This window comes from Castanea sativa, chromosome 3, assembly GCF_040712315.1.
Source record: "Castanea sativa cultivar Marrone di Chiusa Pesio chromosome 3, ASM4071231v1".
NCBI lineage: Eukaryota > Viridiplantae > Streptophyta > Magnoliopsida > Fagales > Fagaceae > Castanea > Castanea sativa.
In genome coordinates, this window is record NC_134015.1 from 32,986,235 (window position 1) to 33,007,057 (window position 20,823).

Sequence of the window (20,823 nt, forward strand, 5' to 3'; positions counted from 1 at the left end):
AAAAAAAGTTCAGTTGCTAGGGAAAAAATGTCGTGTTTCCTATGGTGGTGTCCTCTTATGAGACATTGGTTAAAGTTCTGGACTTTTTTGGCATTTGCTAGGGTATCTTCTAGGTTTTATATGTTACTAATGGGTGAGTCTTGTGTTTGGAGTGTCATTACTTTCTTCCAGCTCATGTATCAAAAGTTAGCCAGTTGTCATTAAAACGGTTGTACTTGCTTCTGCAGGTTATTCCTGTTTTAATAATAATTTTCTTAGAAAGGTTGCTGTTTATCATTAAGGGGGGGATCATGTTCAATATGCATGATGTAGCTCCAAGCCTGCATACTGGGCAGGACAGGCTGGGCAAAAAGATTATTAGTCTATATCTTTATCAGCTATGCCTAAGTTGATACGCTATATTAATCACATTTCTAATTAACATACCTTCATCAAGTACAGTGCTTTGGTCAAACTCTGGTGAAATCTTGATCACGTAGATTCTCAAGTTGTCATATAACTAGAGCAATTCTATTGAATTTTTGTGATTCAGTTTGCTTATGGAGCTCTTGAGAACATTATTGAGAGTGCAGGTTGAAGCTTTTTTCGAAAATATTAAAGATTTTGGAATTTGACTCCGTTATGTTTGATGTAGTGTATTTGGAAGGAACACAATATTCGTACTTTTGAAGATGTGGAGAAATCAAGGGTTCAGCTTCTAGCTCCTTTGTTGGCACCTTGTTTGATTGGTCTCGGGTTTGGGGACTCACTTCTAGTGAATCCATCTTGATGTTTATAGATTTTTGTTTCTTTTCTATTTTTAGTATTTTTTGGCTGCTTTATGTTTTTCTTGCATAAAGTAGACCTTTAATAAAACTTTTTCTTACCTATAAAAAAAAAGGGAGCTTTTGTACTTTTTTATGTTTCTGATAAGTAAAAGAATTTACTAAAAATGGAAAAGGCCAGTGCCCTAGTAGTACACTGGAAATATACAAAAGAAAGGGCTGCTGCGGCTGCAATTGAACTGATCTGAGGGGAGCTTCTTGTTTGTTCTTGGCTTGATGAAACATATAAAGAGCTTGAGTTTTTCCTTTTGTTTCTAATCTCTTGTTTAATGATGATGTTAAGGTCATAAGTAAAAGAATGAAAATAAGTACCAAATTTCTAATGCTTGTCATAGCTGCTAATTCTGCCTATCATTTGCAAATTGGATTTATAAATTGCATTTCCTTTATACGCAGAAACCGTTGGGATTATTGTCCCTGCTAGATGAGGAGTCAACTTTTCCAAATGGCACGGATTTGACCTTTGCGAACAAGCTTAAGCAGCATCTCAATTCTAATTCTTATTTCAGAGGAGAACGAGGAAAAGCCTTTTCTGTCTGTCACTATGCAGGGGAGGTACTCACCTCGTCATTAATAGTTGTATTCACCTTGTCATTAATAGTTCATGGCAGTCTTGTCTCAAGTGCATGGTACCCTCTTATCTAGAGGTGATCTAGCAATCTGATCCTGTTTCATGTTATGAGATATAAATCATTTGTCTGATCCAATATGTATTAGGAACTTAGAATGAACCAATGCCATAAGTACTGTTTGTTAGATTGTCATGTTTACAAAAATGTCATCTACAACGTTGTTCTGGCTGACAAAAATGCTAATTAACAGAAAAACTTTAATTGTTTTAGTTTATTTTGTTCTTGCTACCTGACTGTTAGATAGTTCACATTGCTCGCCCACTCAGGTTACGTATGACACGACTGGATTTCTGGAAAAGAACAGGGACTTGTTGCATCTGGATTCCATCCAACTTTTGTCTTCATGCTCTTGCCACCTTCCTCAGATATTTGCTTCCAATATGCTAACACAATCTGAGAAGCCTGTAGTTGGTCCTTTATATAAATTAGGTGGAGCAGATTCCCAAAAGCTAAGTGTCGCAACAAAATTTAAGGTAAACTACTTTCCAGTTGTGGGTGTTCCCCAACTTGATCTTGCATTTGACATTTGCAACAAATTAGTGTTAACTTTTTATGAAATGTATTGTTGTGGAAGGCTAGATCATTTATATTGATATTGACACAAGGCTCTTTATATTGATATTGACACAAGGCTCTTGACCCACTTACAAATGAGCTAGCTCATTTATTGTTGTGGAAGGCTAGCTCAATATCAACCCACTTATAATTTTAAGTAGAGGGTGAGGTTGTGGGTTCATGATCCATTGTGTAGCTTACCAATTCATTTTTTTTTTTAGTATGGTTAGTTCATCTGCCCATTAAATTGCTTTTATTTACTTACTTTTGTTTGTAATTTAGGGTCAACTATTCCAACTGATGCAACGCCTAGAAAGCACCACACCACATTTCATACGTTGTATCAAGCCCAATAACCTTCAATCTCCTGGATTGTATGAGCAAACACTTGTACTGCAGCAGTTAAGATGTTGTGGAGTCCTAGAAGTAGTTCGAATATCAAGATCTGGCTTTCCCACCCGAATGTCCCACCAAAAGTTTGCTAGAAGGTAAAGAAAGATATTTTATCTTCAGTTACAGTTCTAAAATTATTTATTGCATTTGCAATTATCTAATTGATTTCTACTTTTTCCCCTTTTTTTTTTTTTTTGGGGGGGGGGGGGGGGTGAATCTTGCATCAGATATGGTTTTCTTCTGCTGGAGAATGTCGCATCTCAGGATCCACTTAGTGTTTCAGTTGCGATTCTTCATCAGTTCAATATCTTGCCAGAGATGTATCAAGTTGGCTATACAAAATTGTTTTTCCGAACTGGACAGGTAATATTTGAGATTAGTTTTTGACCAAAGTGTTTTTTTTTCTCTATTGGGATAATTTTCTGGAAAGGTAGAAGGAATGGATGGTAGTGCTGGGCATTTATGCATATGGTAATTCATGGAAGATAAAATTGTGTAGGTTCTTAGAGCATTCATATTGGTTTAGCCAAAATTTTGGCTAAATTGTATGTACATACACCCTACATCAAACTCTTTATCAATAAATTCTATTTTCATTAACATTTTAAAAAAATTGTTTCTCTACACAAATCTTCTCTCTCTCTCTCTCTCTCTCTCTCTCTCTCTCTCCTTACGCAATTGAATCCACGTTGAGTCAATTCACCTGCAGAACCCATCGCCCCCTTGAAACACATATACTCAATACCCTTCAGTTGTGGTTGAACCAAACAGATCCCATTATTGCTGTCCCCTACCCAGTGGTTCCAATTATAGCAAGCTCTCCACTTCCACCAAGCCATCCCACCGTGTCATTACTCCAACTAAAGTCAATTGAAAGTGATCAGGTTGCTTTTGGTTGTGTATGGGCCTTGGGCGGTGGCCAGTGATGGATTTATGGATTTTGGTGATTGGTGCCGGAGGTGATTTTTGGTTTTGATGGGGTTTGGTTGTAGTTGTCAATTGATTTGGGTTTCACGTGAGAAAGATGGAACAATCATGTTGTTGCAACAATCCATGTCTAAGGTGTTTACCTTTGGGGAGGAGAGAGAGAGAGAAAGAGAGAGGTTAAGTAATAAACAAAAAGAGGAGAAATTAATTTTCTATGATCTTGCTAGGCATGGTGAGCTACTGTAGCTTTTTTACATTTTAGCTAGCCAGAGAAAATAATTTGCTATGATACTACTAGGTGTGCCAAGGGAGTGTAGATTTTTAAAAACGTAGCTAGCTTGGTGGAGCATGTGTTTTGGGCTGGGCTAGCTAGAATTTGGTTTAAAAAACCATATGAGTAGCCCAATGTGAATGCTCTTAATGTTATTCAAGTCCTGCCTCCTACTGGGATGATAAAATAAATTGGGAAGACAAATTATTTATAACTATGAGTGCATGTAATTGATCAATCACATTTCTGGAGAATGGTGTGAAGTGCTCCCATGATATAATGTCTTAGCCCACAAAACTTTGGGCTGTTTGGGTCGAGCTTAGGAATATGTCGTTGGAGAGTAGCTTTGTGACTGTGTTAAGGAAAAGAAATTCTTGGTCTAGCAGGAGTCCACATGAAGATACTGCATTGTTAAGTAGAGGAAAAGGAGGCATGACTGTCTCTTTTATTTTAAAAGTTTTGTGCATTGTGGACTACAATTTTTGAAAATGGTGCAAAAGAATGCTATGGCCTACTGGATTGGTTGATGATTTTCCATAGATTGTGACACAATTTAATATGGGCTTAGTTGACTTGAGTTGAATTGAGGGGTTGAGAATTTTGTAAGCCTTATTGGTGATGATGGATTTTCTCCTCATCTATGAACATAGAGAAGGTGTGCTGAACAAATAAAATCTTGTTTCTTATGCTTATGATTTGCATACTCTCTTTATTGCGATTTTATTTTATCTAGGGTGTGGACAAACACCTCTTTTTGATCAGTTGGAAAACATATTAGAAAAGCTTGGTTGCTTGAGCTCACGTCAGCTTGATTGGAAAATTGAGTCTAAGCTCAAGTTTGTTTGTTTTTTGGGTTGATCTTGGACTTGAGCTTGAAGTGCCTTTGCAAATATCAGCATTAAGTCCATTATACCTCCTATTGTTAGATCAATTTTTAACAGCAACATTAAGTGGAGGGTAAAAAATGAGACTAGGGTCCGTTTGGGAATAGCTTATTTAGTTGAAACTGAAAACTTTTTGCTGAAAGTACTGTAGAAAAATGCTAAAAGTTAATGGAATAGTACAGTGGAACCTATGAATAGTACCAAAAAGTACAATAGGACCCATGAATAGTATAAAAAATAAGCTGAAAACTCTAATAAGCTGAGTTTCATTGCTTCCTAAACACACTCTAGGAACACATAGATAGCTTAGAAACATCAATCATAATCCCAAAAAGCCCACAATGAAAAGGGTGGTTAGGGGGGGGGTATCTTGAGATGATGGCGGCAATGGAGAGAGATGATCCTCATCCTTTTTCCCTAAAAGAAAAATGGTTAGAAGGATAATTAGATTCTTATTACATCTACATATCTCTGTTCCTGATCCTAAATTCCTAATTCAGGTTACTGCCTGGCCAATATGAGTTTGTTTATGAGGTCATTTTTCATGAGGCTAAAGGAGCTGACATTTCCTTGCTTGGAATCAGCTTTTCTGATACACAAGTTGCTAAACCTGTTCATTTACTAAACAAAATTAAGTGAAGCTTTTTTTTTTTTTTTTGAAAAGTAAGAAAGATTTTGTTGGAAATAAAGAAAGTACAGTGCACCCCTTGTACACAGGCAGTGTACTAGGGTAATACGAAACCATCACTGATCTCAGACATCTAGAAATTCTTTCAACTTGGAAAAAGATCAGCCATCCAATCATGCGTAGTATGTAACAAAATCAATATTAAATCCAACAACGTGCATTCTCTCCTAAGTCCACATGTTGCATAAAGGAATTGCACCCCATAAAGCAGCACATCATCGAAATTCCCTTTCCAGCAGGCCAACATATACACAATCCTCTTGAACATAGCCCAAAGAGGTCCAAACTGACAAAATGCAAAAACTAAAGCTGAGATGCATATTCACAATGGAGCATCTTTCCTCTAGTTGTTGACCTATTTTCCACTAGAAAAAGCTACTTTGGGAGGAACCTTCACCCTCCAAATGTTTTTCCACAGAAAGAAATGGGGTTTACCATGAGAAAGAACCTTATAATAAGACTTCACTAGAATACATTTCTTTTAGATGGAGTCCAAGCTATCTGGTCTTCTCATCCCTTCCAACTTTGGAGGAGTAAAGAAGGGTAAAAAACCAATTTCAATGTCTCCAACTCCCAGTCCTTAATAGGCCCAATGAATGTGATATACCAACGCATAGTGCCATTATTCCCACGCATAAAATCTCCTACAAAAGCCTCTATATCTTGAGCAATGTTAAATAGTGTGGGAAAAGCCTCATGAAGAATCACCTCTCTTTCTCTATACCACCATTCATGCAAAATCGATCACATTGGCCATCACCAATTTCAAATTTGATGAAAGTAAAAAACGGTCCCACCCATTACGGACATGATTGCAAAGACTTGCACCATAATGTTCATTGGTCATCTCAGACACCCAACCACCCCAGTCAGTATCATACCTGGTGTGTACCACTGTTCTCCACAATGTCTCCTTTTCCATGGCATAACATCCAAGCCATTTGCCTCCTTATGAACTAAGCTTTAAATTTTGCAAACAGCTTGGTTTATTTGCAGTCGCAACTCAGAAGATTTGATGCTCCGCAAGAATTTCTTATTGTTATTATTTATTTTCTCTAAAAAAGTCCAGGTATCATTTGAAGCATAAAGGGTGCAACTCATGTTATCAACCAGAGAAACCCTTATGGGTTTGGTCAGAATTAGCTTTTTTAGCCAATTTTCTGTTGGGTATAATTATGTGGAGAGTACTTTTGAACTTTGTTCCTTAATTATGATGTGGGTTTAAAGAAAACGTGATTGTTAGAATGAGAATTGGGCATGTGGCTCTAGATTGGGCTAAGTAGCTTAAAGTGATTTATGTAACTAGCCCCAGTCAAATGGTATTAAAACTTATTTAAGTTACAACCTTTTTGGTAGTGAAAGGCTTATTTCAACATTGTCTTAGTTTGTTCGGCGTGGATGATATGCTGTTGTGAAAATGCAATCCATATAATTTCATTGATTACCAATATAAAAGTGTTGAGGACAATGGATGCAGATTGGAGTACTTGAGGATACAAGAAACCGTACGCTCCACGGCATTCTACGGGTTCAAAGCTGCTTCAGAGGACACCAAGCACGCTGTTACCTTAAGGAGCTTAGAAGAGGAATTTCCATCCTTCAGTCATGTATTTCCCTTTGACAACTCTACTTTGTTGAAATATTTCATACTCTGTTAAGAAGAAATTTCTTGCAAGAATTGACATTGTTGCATCCACTTATGCAGTTGTTCGGTCAGACAAAACTAGAAAGGAATATGCAGTCTTACTGCAGAGACATAGAGCTGCTATTGTAATACAAAAGCAGATGAAAGCCAGGATTTCTAGGAAGAAATTGAAGAATCTTTGTGATGCCTCAATTCTGATACAATCAGGTAAAAATTAAATTCTTAAGTTGTAGATCAAATCCTCTGATGCATGGTAATAGTGTTATTATTATATTCACTTCAGATATGATTTGCACAGAACTATTTAATAGATTCAATATGGGTAGTTTCAGCCCAAATTCAACGCACCAATTTGTTTATAAGAAAAAAAATTCAGATTGATTTTATTTGAAACTAGGGCAAATTACAGATACAACCCCTATCCTTAAAACATGTAGCTATCCTGTGCTTTATTTTCTGACACTTATCTCTCTTGTGGTTTAGTCCTTAAGGCATGTGTAATCAAATATAATTTGAAATGGAAATGTTGAAAGTACATAATTATATTTGAAATTAGGAAAAATTACATATACAACCCCTGTGGTACCCTTAAAACATGGATCTATCTTGTGCTTTATTTTGTGACACTTATCTCCCTCATGGTAACCGTAAGGGATTTCTGTTTTAGCTTTTACAGAATTTGATGATGTGGCAAGTGCCAACATCACTTATTGAGAAAGAAATGAAGAAAAAGACCATTCTACCTAAGGCTAGTAGAGATCATTAAACTTCTAAGGTGACACGAACTTATCCCAATCTGACAATCACTTGTACAACATAAGCGTCATGACAAAGTGGTCTTTCCTCCAATTCTAAGTATAAACTGACAAAACACTAAGACTATAGATGAGATGCCTCACAGAGCTAACCACAGGGGCAGTGTCACAAAATAAAGCATAAAGTAATTCTGTGTTTTAAGGGTATACCACAAGGGTGGTGCTATACCAAATGCAATAGGTTGCTGTTTGAGTCTGGGATTTAGCCACTTCCAAACAAAAATTGGGGTAAGGCTATCTGCCAATATCCTCTCATAGACCCTGCAAAAGTGGGAACTTGTGCACTTGGTTTGACCACAAGGGTGTTATCTATAATTTTACCTTTTAGTTAATAACTGGAATAGGGTTGGGATAACTGATTCTATCAACCCAAGTAGGAATTGTTTAACATGGGTTGCTTAAGTTTGAAATTTTAACTAGATTGCCGACATTAAAGTCATTTGGCAAATGTTACCATACATTATATTTTTTTGTTGCTTTTTGGCAGTCATTCGTGGCTGGCTGGTCAGAAGATGCTCAGGAGATATAGGACTATTAAAATCTGAGGGCATAAAGGTACTCCATATTCCTTGACAATGCTCCTTTTCTAACTTCTCAACTTTTCTGAACAGGCTTGCTTCTCTTCATTTTCATGCTATCAAATCAAATTATACATTATCTCCATGTATGTAATTAATGTTTATACATACTGAATCTTTCCCAAATTATTTACATTTTTTTTGCCCTACAAAAAATAATTGCTGGAAAATTTATGAGCCATTTTCTCCTCTATGCTACCATGTTTAATCTCCTAAGTAAATATTACATATCAAGATCCAATTATGTGGATCAATTTTTTGACACAAAAATAAAATAAAATGGAGATACTAATGTTCATAGAAGTATCTTTGCTAATCTTGTATGGACAGCTTGTCTTTTGATGGTGTTGTAGTTTAATATAACATATTTTGCATGCAATGGTCCCTCTTATCTATTATCTATAATCTATAATCTATAATATGTATAAAACTGAAGCGTTTGACTTTTGGTTGACCTCTTCATATTGTTCCATATAAGTTTTTGAGGTCTCACAATTTTACACATCAGTATTATATAATATATATAGATGAAATTCTATCCTATATTTAAAGACTCCTTTAGAATCTTACCATATCATATTTTCTTTAAATGATAGAGTAGATAATTTCATATACAAAGACAATCATAATAAATACCTATTATTAATTATCATAATTATCAAATTTCATATTTAGAAAAAAAAAGTAAAAGAGGGGAAAAAAAAAAATCATATTTTGTTAAACTCTCCAGTATTTTCCTGTGTTTGCACGATGTTAAACTTTCCAGTATTTTCTTGTGTTTGCATGAATTATCAACTGTTTCATTTTGTTTGACATATTTCACAATTATGAATTCCAAACAGGCTAACGAGTCAGATGAGGTGCTGGTAAAGTCTTCTTTCCTTGCTGAATTACAACGTCGAGTTCTGAAGGCTGAGGCTGCTCTGAGAGAAAAAGAAGAGGAGAATGACATTCTCCACCAACGTCTCCAACAGTATGAGAGTCGTTGGTCTGAATATGAGCTGAAAATGAAATCCATGGAAGAAGTGTGGCAGAAACAAATGAGATCCCTACAATCTAGCCTCTCCATTGCAAAAAAGAGCCTAGCCATTGATGATTCTGAAAGAAACTCTGATGCATCTGTAAATGCAAGTGATGACAGAGACTATAGCTCAGATATGGGAAGTAATCCTAGATCAGTCGAGAGCAATGGGTTGAGACCAATGAGTGCAGGTTTGAGTGTAATTAGCCGATTGGCTGAAGAATTTGAGCAGAGGAGTCAAGTATTTGGTGATGATGCTAAGTTCTTGGTGGAGGTAAAAACTGGTCAAGTCGAAGCAAGTTTAAATCCAGACCGCGAGCTTAGAAGGTTGAAGCAGATGTTTGAAGCATGGAAGAAGGATTATGGGGCAAGACTGCGGGAGACAAAGGTGGTTTTGCATAAGCTTGGAAATGAAGATGGTTCCACTGTGAAAAGGAAATGGTGGGGAAGGAGGAACAGCTCAAGGATAAATTAGAAGGTTATAGTTGTCTGAATATTTTTTTGAGTCCCTTTCCATTTGTCTCTGGAAATTCTTGAGGAACAACCCACTGTAGCAGGTTTATTGCCTCATCATCATTTGTTGTTAGCTCTTTTATATTTATGGTTGCGAGTTTGTTGCATAGAGAAATTGTGAAGAGTTTTTGGTGTTACACGATTTGGTACACTACAGAGCCTAGTGATTTAAATATGTAAATCAATTTAAATATAGTTAGAGTTAAGTATATGAAATGCGAGTTGTCTACCGTAGGCATAGGAACTACTGGTCTTGAATGATGCTTTCACCTGCTTATATCTGACAATATGGTTTGTGAATGATTGATTCCATTTGTTTTGTGTATAGCATTCACTTTGGGGCTTCTGACTTGTTCTCACTCTTTCGCAATTTGGGCAATCTACAGTGAGCGTTCCAGGAAGTTTGTATTGCTGAGATGCTTCATGTGCTTTATAAAAATTATTATAACTTATTATTTATTTATTTATTTTACATGTCAAAGACTGAAGGACCCTAAATAAAATGTTTGTTTAAACCCGAACAAAAAGTGGAGTCTTAGTTGTACCTAAATAAATACTTCCAATTCTGTGATAACAAACAGATTAAAGTCACAAATTCATTGCCCGGTTATAAAACAATATAAGCTAATTCTTAGATTGATCGTTTGACATGCTTTCATTCGTCTAGCACCTGTGGATCGTTATAGCAGTCGGTCAGTCAAATTGATTGACACCAGCCCCGTGGCGGTGAACCAACCCGTCCAGCACCAGTCGTCCAACACCCAATGGTGGCAGACGACCAGGGCTGACAGATGACCAGGTCTGGCAGACAACCAATGATACTTGGCTCTTCAGAATAACATGAGTCCTCTGGACTTGAACGCTAAGATCCTCCTACTTAACCCTAAGCCACTTTATAAATACCAGGATTCTTCCATTGCAGAGTATGAGTGAAATTTCCTAACTCTCACTCAGTTTTTGGGGAATACCTTAATTGTTGGAGGATCTTTGACCAGCACTATATTTTCTGACGCTATAAGTTTAGACGATTGAAACCTATAAACTAGAGCCAATGAAACCTCAATATCGTTCAAAAATAGTTTTCATTCCCATTAACCTTCTATATCTTCAGTGTGCCAAAATCACAAGAGCTGCAACAATGAGAATTCGAAATTGTGAATGTAGTAGTCTACACTTCTTTTTCCATTTCATGGAACTGCTATGGAGTCGACATAGTTGAAATGATAGCAAAAATTAAACACCAAATCAACTACCTAAAGCATTAGTTACAAATAAGACCCCGCAATTATCCTTCTCTTTTGACATGGACACAACACAATTGTTTTTACTCTCTAGTGATATAAAACTGATATATAAGTGAAGTGATGGCCACATGACCTTTAGACATTCATTGCTTCATTCTACTGCCACCTAATCCTGTATGCAACAATTGCTGCATATGGGTATGCAGCAAATCCTCTCCCTTATATATAATAATATGACGGATAGATAATTAAGAACATTGCAAAAGTAAGCTAAAGATGTATGTAGAATGAAGGCTTTAAGCTATTTTATAAAATAAGAGACTTCAAAGATCATGAGTAATTTAGAAGAATATCTTTAGGGCATTTAATGTTTTTCTTTGTCCCTTTGAGTTGGCTTGGAGCCATCCTGTAATTCTAGTAGTTTCCTTCTCAACTTGGGAGTGATGTTAATAGACTTGATAAAACTGGATCTGAGCCTGTTAACCCTATAGAAATTTGTGATGAAAAAGATAAGAGTTTATGTGATTCGGCTTTGTGGCCTATATCCACATAACAAGAGCCCAAAGGGCTATAGCTTCATACAATTGTTTTTTAATAGTACATTACAATGGAATCCATATTTATAATAGAGATTATACATAAAAGTCAATAATAATTTAAATTTGAATCGGATATTGAATGTTTCAATCCTACAATTTTCTCTAGCAATCAATCCTTGGATTTGTCTAAATTACTCTTAGTGTAATTATTCCCTGGAATAGTAATCTTATTTACTGTTTACTGGGGTTAAGAGGTGTTGTAATGGAATAACTAGTTCTAATCCTATTCATACTTTGTGATGGGTGTGGAGGGGGTGTTTGCGGTGTGGTTTAGCATGATTTTAGGGCCATTTTAACCACCGCACTTTGCGGTGCAGTTTGCCAAAACCATATTTGCACCGCTCAATTTTGCAGTCATATGTGTGGTGCAGTATGGTTTGGTACGGTATACAAGTTGCGATTCAGTCGGTTTTGAGATGGTATATTTTTCAAGATGTTATGACTAATTTCTAATTTACTATTAATAATCATGACAATATGACAAAAAGTTAAAAAAAAAAAACCCATGTAATAAAAAAAAGTAACTAAAATATATACAAGACAAAAAAAAAATCCATGATAAATTGATAGTAAACTAAAAGTGCCACAAATATAAAGTATATCCAATAAATATATATATATATATATATATATATATATATTAAACTTTTGAACTTTTGATTATGTATTTAGCCAAAATGAAGTTTTTGACGTGAAATTGGAATGCACTAAAATTGGTTTGGCTCCTTACTTCATATAATATTAAATTATTAGCATATATTTAATATAAAATAAATAAATATATATGGATGCGGTGCGGTGCGGTGTGATTTTTTTATTATAAAACTACACTCTGCACCACACAATGTGGTGCGGTGCAGTGTGGTTTATTACCACTTATCGTGTGGTGCGATTACTTTATTTTGTGGGCGGTTTTAGTTGGTTTGGGTGCGGTCATGTAGTTTGAGCGGTTTGGTAAATACCCCTACGTGTGGTTTTGAAATTAATTGTCACTTGTGGAAAGTTTGTAAAGGATGATGCATATGGAAGGTTTGTATTTTTAGAAATATATTAATTTTAAAAGTTGTTATACTTACTAAGAAATAATTATTACAACAATTTTAAAACTACTTCTTGCAATGAATATACAACAAAATAATCAAAAAGTTATTACACAAACAATTATTTTATTACAGGATCTATTGCGTACCAAATATATGCCCTTAGCTTCATCTTGGATTTGACATCTCTGTTAATACTCTTAACAATTTGCTCTTCTATCTTGAATTCTCATCCATTGGATCTACAATTATGATGGATCCACGAATGAAAAATTGTTGTCCACCATGCCACCTGGCAATGGGAGGGTCGCTTTTCCCTTTAAAATTTCTGGTGTCCCAACATGAAATATCATCCCATTTGGAGGGAATATCATTCACCAAGCAAAGCACCATAATATTCTTCCAAATTATTTTTGTACAAAAGAACTCAAAGAACAAATGACTCCTGCTCTCTGTAACTATTATACAAAAAAGAGCATGCACAATTCCCTGTGAACCCCACTGCAACATCCTTGCTCTTGTTGCTAATCTATTCTTCAAAGCAAGCCAGCCAATAAATGATAAATCTATGCTAGGGATTACAACTGGAAACCAGATCAGTTTCCTCCAAGGCACTCCCTTCTTTCTTGCTTCAAATTCTTTCCTTGGTGGAATATACCTGAAGAAGATTCTGACTAGACCACACTATCCTTATTTATTTATTCTTCAACATAGTGACTGTCGAACTTTGCTTCAAGAGAACTTGTTGCTATGTAGACTATTCTATATCCATTAGTTTGATACGAAAATTCAACTGGACGCCATCTGTCTAAACACAAAAGGATTTTCTTTCCATCACCAACGTCATGGTTTTAACTTTTAAGAATTGCCTATCCACTTCCCTAAAAAACCTTTAGTAAATTCCTCCATCCCTATGTACATTCTAGGGAAATCTTCAGTACTTAAAAAGCACCTACCCTTCAAGGAGCCAGTTTGAGTGACCACTGCCCTATTCCAATATTCCACCATTTCAAGTCTTAACACCCAATTCTTTTTTGGAATGCACACTTGATCCTAAGAAACTTTTAAATTTTCCCTACCATCATCAGACCCTTACCAAAAAAGAAGAAAGGGTTGAATCTTTGTTCAATAGTTTTGACGGCTTTCTTAAGGAGGATAAGCACACTAGACCAATACATCTGGATGCTATAGAGATAGCACTGACTGGATTAGGAGATGCTTGCTTGAGAAGGACAATTTTCTTGGTCTTGTAATGATCTTCTCAATTGGAGGGGTGTAGTCCCTTGAGCTAAGTTTGGGAGGTAATCCCAACTCCCAAGTACATGAGGGGGAGATTTTTTGATTTGAATTATAAAAAAGAAAGAATTTGAAATTGGAGATCAAGAGTTAGTTGAACGACCCTTAAATTCCTTCAGGGCATCACTAGTAGCTTCAAATAATAAAAGGTGGTCTGCAAATTAAACTCAAAATGGGTGATTCTTAGATCTGCACAATTGGAAAGGAAATTAAAATTATGGGATTCTTCAACTCTAAACCTCATTATTTTTGTGAAAGCCTCCATTGCAAGAACAAAAAGATAGGGAAAGAGTAGAATTCAAGAGGGAGTTTTACACACATTTACACTTAGATTATGTTAGAGTAGAATTTTATCTTATATGTAAAAAAAAAAAAAAAAAACTAATCGTACTCTAATAAATTAAAACATGTGTTACATTTTACAAATTAAGCACAAGACCAATGATTAGACGTTCCTCACGTTCAAGGGGAACTTGGACATCAAATTGTCAATTCCACATAGTGTTAATCAACTTGAAGCCTTGAACTGCCAATTGAGATAAGAGTGTCATCTAAATCCTAATTCTTCTCTCCCATGAAAGAGAGTAAACAATAACACATGCTTGCCTTGTTGATACATTAATTCTTGTATTGGTTCCCAAAAATAAAATCATGGTTTGGTATTTCTTATTTGGTTTCAATAATATTCCTCCACAAGTATAAGTGCTTTTAGAGTGTCGGGGGTAAGGTCGGGGTTCAAGTCTCTAAGAGGGAATTTCACACGCATATACACTTAAATTAGATTAGAATAGAATTCTCTCTTATATAAAAAAGTAAAATAAAAATAATATTCCTACTCCTACCTCGAAGAAGTAAATAATGAAAAAAAAAAGGGGTAAATACTAGTTGGGATAGGAGTGAGACCTCAAAATAGTAGAGATCATTTTTTTTTGAAGTTTAAAAAAAAATAGAAAAGGCACGAAAACGAGTAGAGGCAATGGGAAAAGAAGGAAGGTGAAGAGTTATTTTTAAAATTTGGTTTTCGGTGGTACACAGGACACGCCATCCACAACCGCAGACCGTGCAAAAAACATACCACGCCACGCCACGCCACACCACACCACACCACTAGTATTTTATACTATTTAGGAAAGCAAACACAATAAAATAAAATTAAAAATTTAATCTCCGATATATTTATATATAATAATACATTTACATTGCTCCTCCAATTCTTCATTCATTCTTTGTCCAAACCACGCCAAACAATAAGAAGAAGAAGATTCTTCCCTCTTTCTATCACAGGTTGGTTTTTTTTTTTCCTCTCTCTCTCTCTTTGTGTTACTTTCCATTATCAAAGGATTTCATATATATATATATATATATATATATATATATATATATATATTCTTATTATAAATTTTAATTTGCTTTATCTGTCCGAGTTTATCCAATTCCATTCTATTCTACATAATGTTGAATGATACGAAATTTTAGGGTTTCCCTAATTTTCTGCTGCGGATCTAGTAGATATTTTTGAAATAACAGCAAAATGGTTTAAGAGATAGAGAATAGCGGAAATTGTGAATTGGGTTTTGGTTTTTCATTACAAATTTTGGTGAGTTTTGGGTTTGACTCGATTTTCCATTCAACCTCCTCGGTCACAACAGTAATTTGCGGGTTTGGTTCATTGACTCTTCTTGATAACGTAACGTTATCGGAATTGGGAATCCCATATTCCTGGGAATATCTAAATTTTTGTTTTTGTTTTTAGTGAAGTATAGAAAAAGAATACTTCTTTTTTAATCGAAACTTTTATTTACGCTTCTTTCCTCAATTATTTCTTATATTTTTTTAAGAGAAGATTCTGATTTATTGACGAGGAGTAATTATTGAAAAAAAAATATGTGCTCTCTTTTCTCATGTAAATGTGAGTCTCAATAATTAAATTTATAGTGAGATTCGCAAATCATGTGAGAAGGAGGAGTACGCATATACTATTAGAGCATTCAATAAGGATTCAATAATTTTCCGTTGACGAGGGTTATCTATTTATCTTTGATCCCAAAATTTAACCACTTAGCATAACAATAATAAAAAAAAAAGCTTAAATTCAGTTTAACAATTATCTTTAAAACTAAGAAACTCAATTTTAAAGAAACTCAACATTTTTTATGGAAGTAAAATGGATGTGATTTTTTCACTTAGTCCAGATCCATAACAAAACAAAGTAAAAAATTTTAATAGTTTTTATTCGGTAAAAGGCTCACATTTTTTGTGTTAGTTTTTTTAATTATTTATTTTTTAGTGTTGTTTTTTTTAAATTTTTTTTATTTATGGCAGTTATAAATTTTGTTTAATCCTAAAATATAGTTTTTAAAAAATTAAATGTAATTGGTTGTAGAAGGGAAAAAAAAACTGAATAGATTAAAAGCATTTTTTTTTCTTTTTATGAGAGTAAAACATGGGAGTGAAATCTAAATATAATAGGCTGTAAAAGGAAAAAAAAAAATTGGTAATTGAAAAAGTGAAAAACGTTATTGACATATTAAAAACACTTTTTTTTTTGGAGTAAAACATGGAAAGTAGAATTCACCTGGCAATTTTTTTTTAAATTTTTTTTTTTTACTTGTAAGATAATAGTTTGAGGGTATTTTGCGCATTAAAATTGATGATTTGAAATAGAGGAACTGTCTTAAATAGTAGAATAGATAATAATAATAATAATAATAATAATAATAAAAAAGTTATATGTTTTCTTTTGTTTAGTTTGAGTTGGAGTTGGAGTAGTAAGTGTACATGGGTGGGTCTCCTATTCCTAAATCATTGGAGGAGGAACTCGATTCGCTCAATATCTTCATTGACCCTTTGAAAATGACTCATCCCCTAGAATTTATATTTTGTAAAAAAAAAAAAAAAAAGACCAATTCCTATTACTTTCATATTCGTCTAATCTCCTCCTATTACTGCCCCATTTTCTTTTCTTTTTAATAAGGTCATACATATTAAGAAATTTTTTATAAAAAATTGAAAAAGTTGGCAAATCAATTAATTAATATTATTATTTTTCTATGAAAAAATTCTTAAAATGGTTTACTTATATTTGCTTAGTAAAACCCATTTAATTAATAGAAAGGAAAACCAATGCATGCATTTAACAACTAACAACTATTTTTTAAAAACATTTTATGGAATTGGCCTAAGCTAGCCACCGTTAACAAGATGAAGTTTTGGCACATGTTTTTCCCCCGTAATTCATCAATGTTTTATTATGAAGAAAATTAATCTTTTATCTTTTTATTTAATTTGATGGTAAAAATAACTTTGTTTGTTGCAGGAAGAGGAAGGTAGTTGTTGAAATGGGAAGTGGGGGCTGGCTGGCTTTGACCCATTACATTAGTACAAATTTGATTATTCTCTTTGGTCGGTGGGTGTGTGCATAGTTAATATACAGTGAGAATCGGGCTGTGGACAACGTTTGGCAGCCTTTTTTTTTTGAACACCCTCACAGGTTAACGAATATTCCCCACCTCTCTCCTACCTTCTTCTTCTTTTTTATCGAATATACTCACTTACTCTGCTTTCCTATATATTTTTCTTCTTCTTTCTCTCAGACTCAACGTCTCTTTTAATTTGTTCATTCCCATTGTTTTTTTATAATAATTTTGCTCAGCTCTAGTCCTCCCTCTGAATTATTTTGGACTCTTCTTAATCCTCAATTTGCTTGCTTGGTATATATTTTATTTATTTATTTATTGTTATGAGAGATCTTGAGCTTTATTTCCAATATGGGTTCCTTCTCAGGAATCCTTCAACGCCCTTTAGCTGCGGCTACCACAGTTGCTGTAGCTTTTGTTTCTGCTGATAAACGGCCCCTTCACAGATCCTCTGATACCTCTTCTTCTTCTTCTTGTTCTTCTTCTACATCAGATTTCGTCAACTCCTCAACTTCCAATTCCTTACAGCAACAACCCAAACCCAAGCCCAAGCCATCATGGATTTCTCATTTCTCCGTTTCTAAGCATGCCAACTTGTCTTTTGTAACCAGAATTCGAGTACCTGTTCCCAACATTAACTTCCCGCCGGTTCCTGATTCGGGCCGCAATTTTGTTCCCTATTTGTTGTATTCTTCTCCGGCTCTTCTCAATTTGTATCATTCTGCAGAGTTGGCTAAGCCTCCAAAGCCAACTGCTTATGGGCAGCAGTGTATAACTACCTCCTCGCCTTCTTCTGAGGTTATGTATAGATGGCATTTACCAGAGCCGAATGCAATTGATGTTTCGGGTACTTCTAATTGTTCATCCGCAAAGTCTAGGACAGTGGTGGTTTTGCTTGGATGGTTGGGAGCAAAGCAAAAACATCTTTATAGATATGCAGAGTTGTATACTTCCAGGGGGTTTCATGCCATTACCTTTACTTTCCCAATGGCTGAGATTCTCAGTTACCAGGTTGGTGGGAAAGCTGAAGAGCATGTAGATTTGCTTGTGAACCATTTGGCTGATTGGTTAGAAGAGGAGCTTGGAAAGAACCTGGTTTTTCATACCTTTAGCAACACTGGATGGTTAACGTGAGTTCACTCTTTTTTGAATACACCCTTATGCTCTTTTCTTATTTTCTGCTCCAGTAGAATTGTTTTTCTTGAATTGCTGTTTGGATTGATCTTGCAAACAGGTATGGAGTTATTTTGGAGAAGTTTAAGAAGCAGGATCCTTCTTTGATGGGAAGGATAAGGGGTTGCATTGTAGATTCTGCACCAGTGGCAGCACCTGATCCACAGGTAAATGATACTGCCAGTTTTATGGACTTGTTTAATGAGACATGCTCTCATGTTGGGGAGGAGTAGACTTTTGTCATTGACATCCCATTGTGTATCACACATGGCATTTTTGTGTCCTATTAGAAATGTTCATCCATGCTTTGTTCATGAGTGCTGACCTATAGTTAATTATCAATTTCGGAACGCCTAAATATATCTGGGAGATCCTGCCCAAAATAATCATAAAAAGTGAAACTATAGGCTGTGTGTTGACATTTTGTGTGATCTTAAATTCCAATATAATATCAAAAAGGCTAGAGACGCATTCTTGCACACACTTTATTGCAACTAGTACACATTTCAAGGGGTGATTAGATTAATTTTCACGAGAACTAATGGTGGTCTCCATGTGTAAGTGATGTAATCCAATTACACATTGACAAATGTGCAAGTTGTGTCAAAATGTGTGTCTATAGAAGAACTCAATACATATTCCATGTCTTGTGCATTGTGTTAATTTGATTGTTTGGTGTTGATTGTATATTCTCACTGCCTTTTATGATAGACAATACCCCTTTAGTCGGTAAGTTGAGAGATCAGCATTTGTATTTTTTTTTTTGGGGAGAGAGAGAGAGAGAGAGAGAGAGAGAGAGAGAGAGAGAGGACCTATGGTTTGTGGAGATTTTGATGTCTGTGTTATCATTCAGAGTCTTTCAAGTGTGTCAACTATATTTTGGCAGTCCGAGTTTTGGATGAATGTACTGGAAAATTTTATTTAGTTCTTCATTTTTTCTATTTAGGTCTGGGCATCAGGTTTCTCTGCAGCTTTTCTCAAAAAGCATAGTGTTGCAACAAAGGGAACTATTTGCTCAAATGAATCAGGCATGAAGGTATTGGTTGGCAGCAAAGAAGTTATGGAACCCAAACCAGCAGTGACTGAAGCTGCTTTGCTATTAGTTCTGGAGAAGTTCTTTGAGGTGGTTTTGAATCTTCCTAAAGTTAACAGGTAGTTAATCATATGCTAAAAGTTTAACATTGTTTATGATTCATTTATAAGTATTTTCTAGATAGAATGTGATCTTTCCCTCAACCCCCCCCCCCCTTTTTTTTGTAGCACCTGTGCAGCTAAGCATTTATTGAAATTTTCCCGTGCATGCAAACATTTATGACTGAGAAATTGCTTGGAGGTTGAGTTTTATTAGTGTAATATTACAGCAATGGTGAAAATGCTAATCTATGCTACAAACTGCTGTCAGTGACTTAGTTGTTATAAGAGACTTGTATAGCATAATCAACAAGCTGGACTTGACTGGTCTCTAAACTACTGCAAACTTTTCATTGAATTACAGGAGGCTTTCCGATGTATTGGGCTTGTTATCATCAGGACAACCAAGCTGTCCACAATTGTACATCTATAGCTCTGCAGACAGAGTCATTCCTGCAGGTTCTGTGGAATCTTTCATAAAGGAGCAGCGGAAGGCTGGGCGTGAGGTCAGGGCATGCAACTTTGTGTCCACACCTCATGTTGATCATTTTAGAAATGATCCAAAACTATATACTCTGCAGCTGACCCAGTTTCTGGAGGACTGTGTGCTTACTTGTTGCAAACGTTCTCAATAGTCAAGTTATTGAGTCACTAACCATAAATCCCTTTTATTTATTTATTTTTTTATTGTTACTTCAGTTAATATTTATACAGCTCAAAATTTATTTATTGTTAGCAAAATCGAAAGGATTATTATTATTATTAAAACGTGTAAAGAACAAATACGTCTTTCATTCAGTTCTGAAATTGATAGTGAAGACATGAAAGATGATCATCTATGTGACAAGTCGCATAATGCAAGGTTTCAATTGAATTACCCTTGTGTTGTAGCTGAATTTGAGGACAGCTAGGCCTCCTTATAACAAAGAGAGGGAGAGAGAGATGTTGAGAGAGTAGAGTGTGTGAGTAAGAGTAGTCTATATTTCTTAGCTTTTCAACAATACTACTAGACCCTTTATGCAATCTGCAACTAACTGCTATAACCAACTAGCACAGCTGCATAACTAACTCTTGCATAGCTGGCCAACCCTACTAACTACCCTTGTTAACTAACTCTAGCACAATGCAGTACAAGTATACAAATGTAAAGGTAATGTCATCAACAGCTAATAGAATCA

At 35.2% G+C, this 20,823-nt stretch overlaps 2 protein-coding genes across 2 annotated transcripts in view; both read left to right on the top strand.

Annotated features, from left to right (window-relative positions):
- The window catches only part of LOC142627854 (myosin-1-like), a 33,560-nt gene extending 23,467 nt beyond the window's left edge, over positions 1-10,093 (top strand). The window contains exons 17-24 of the mRNA XM_075801742.1: positions 1,221-1,379; positions 1,723-1,929; positions 2,294-2,499; positions 2,632-2,767; positions 6,652-6,781; positions 6,880-7,026; positions 8,122-8,189; positions 9,055-10,093. Coding sequence (XP_075657857.1) covers positions 1,221-1,379; positions 1,723-1,929; positions 2,294-2,499; positions 2,632-2,767; positions 6,652-6,781; positions 6,880-7,026; positions 8,122-8,189; positions 9,055-9,708 — 1,707 coding nt within the window. The 3' untranslated portion in view covers positions 9,709-10,093. The remainder of the gene's footprint in view (positions 1-1,220; positions 1,380-1,722; positions 1,930-2,293; positions 2,500-2,631; positions 2,768-6,651; positions 6,782-6,879; positions 7,027-8,121; positions 8,190-9,054) is intronic.
- A 4,997-nt stretch (positions 10,094-15,090) lies between these two features.
- Positions 15,091-20,490, top strand: LOC142629842 (uncharacterized). Its single transcript, XM_075803884.1, has 5 exons — positions 15,091-15,209; positions 17,242-18,471; positions 18,576-18,681; positions 19,461-19,666; positions 20,010-20,490. The coding sequence occupies exons 2-5, from the start codon at positions 17,693-17,695 to the stop codon at positions 20,278-20,280; spliced, it is 1,362 nt and encodes a 453-aa protein (XP_075659999.1). The 5' UTR covers positions 15,091-15,209; positions 17,242-17,692; the 3' UTR covers positions 20,281-20,490.
- Positions 20,491-20,823: the final 333 nt, after the last annotated feature.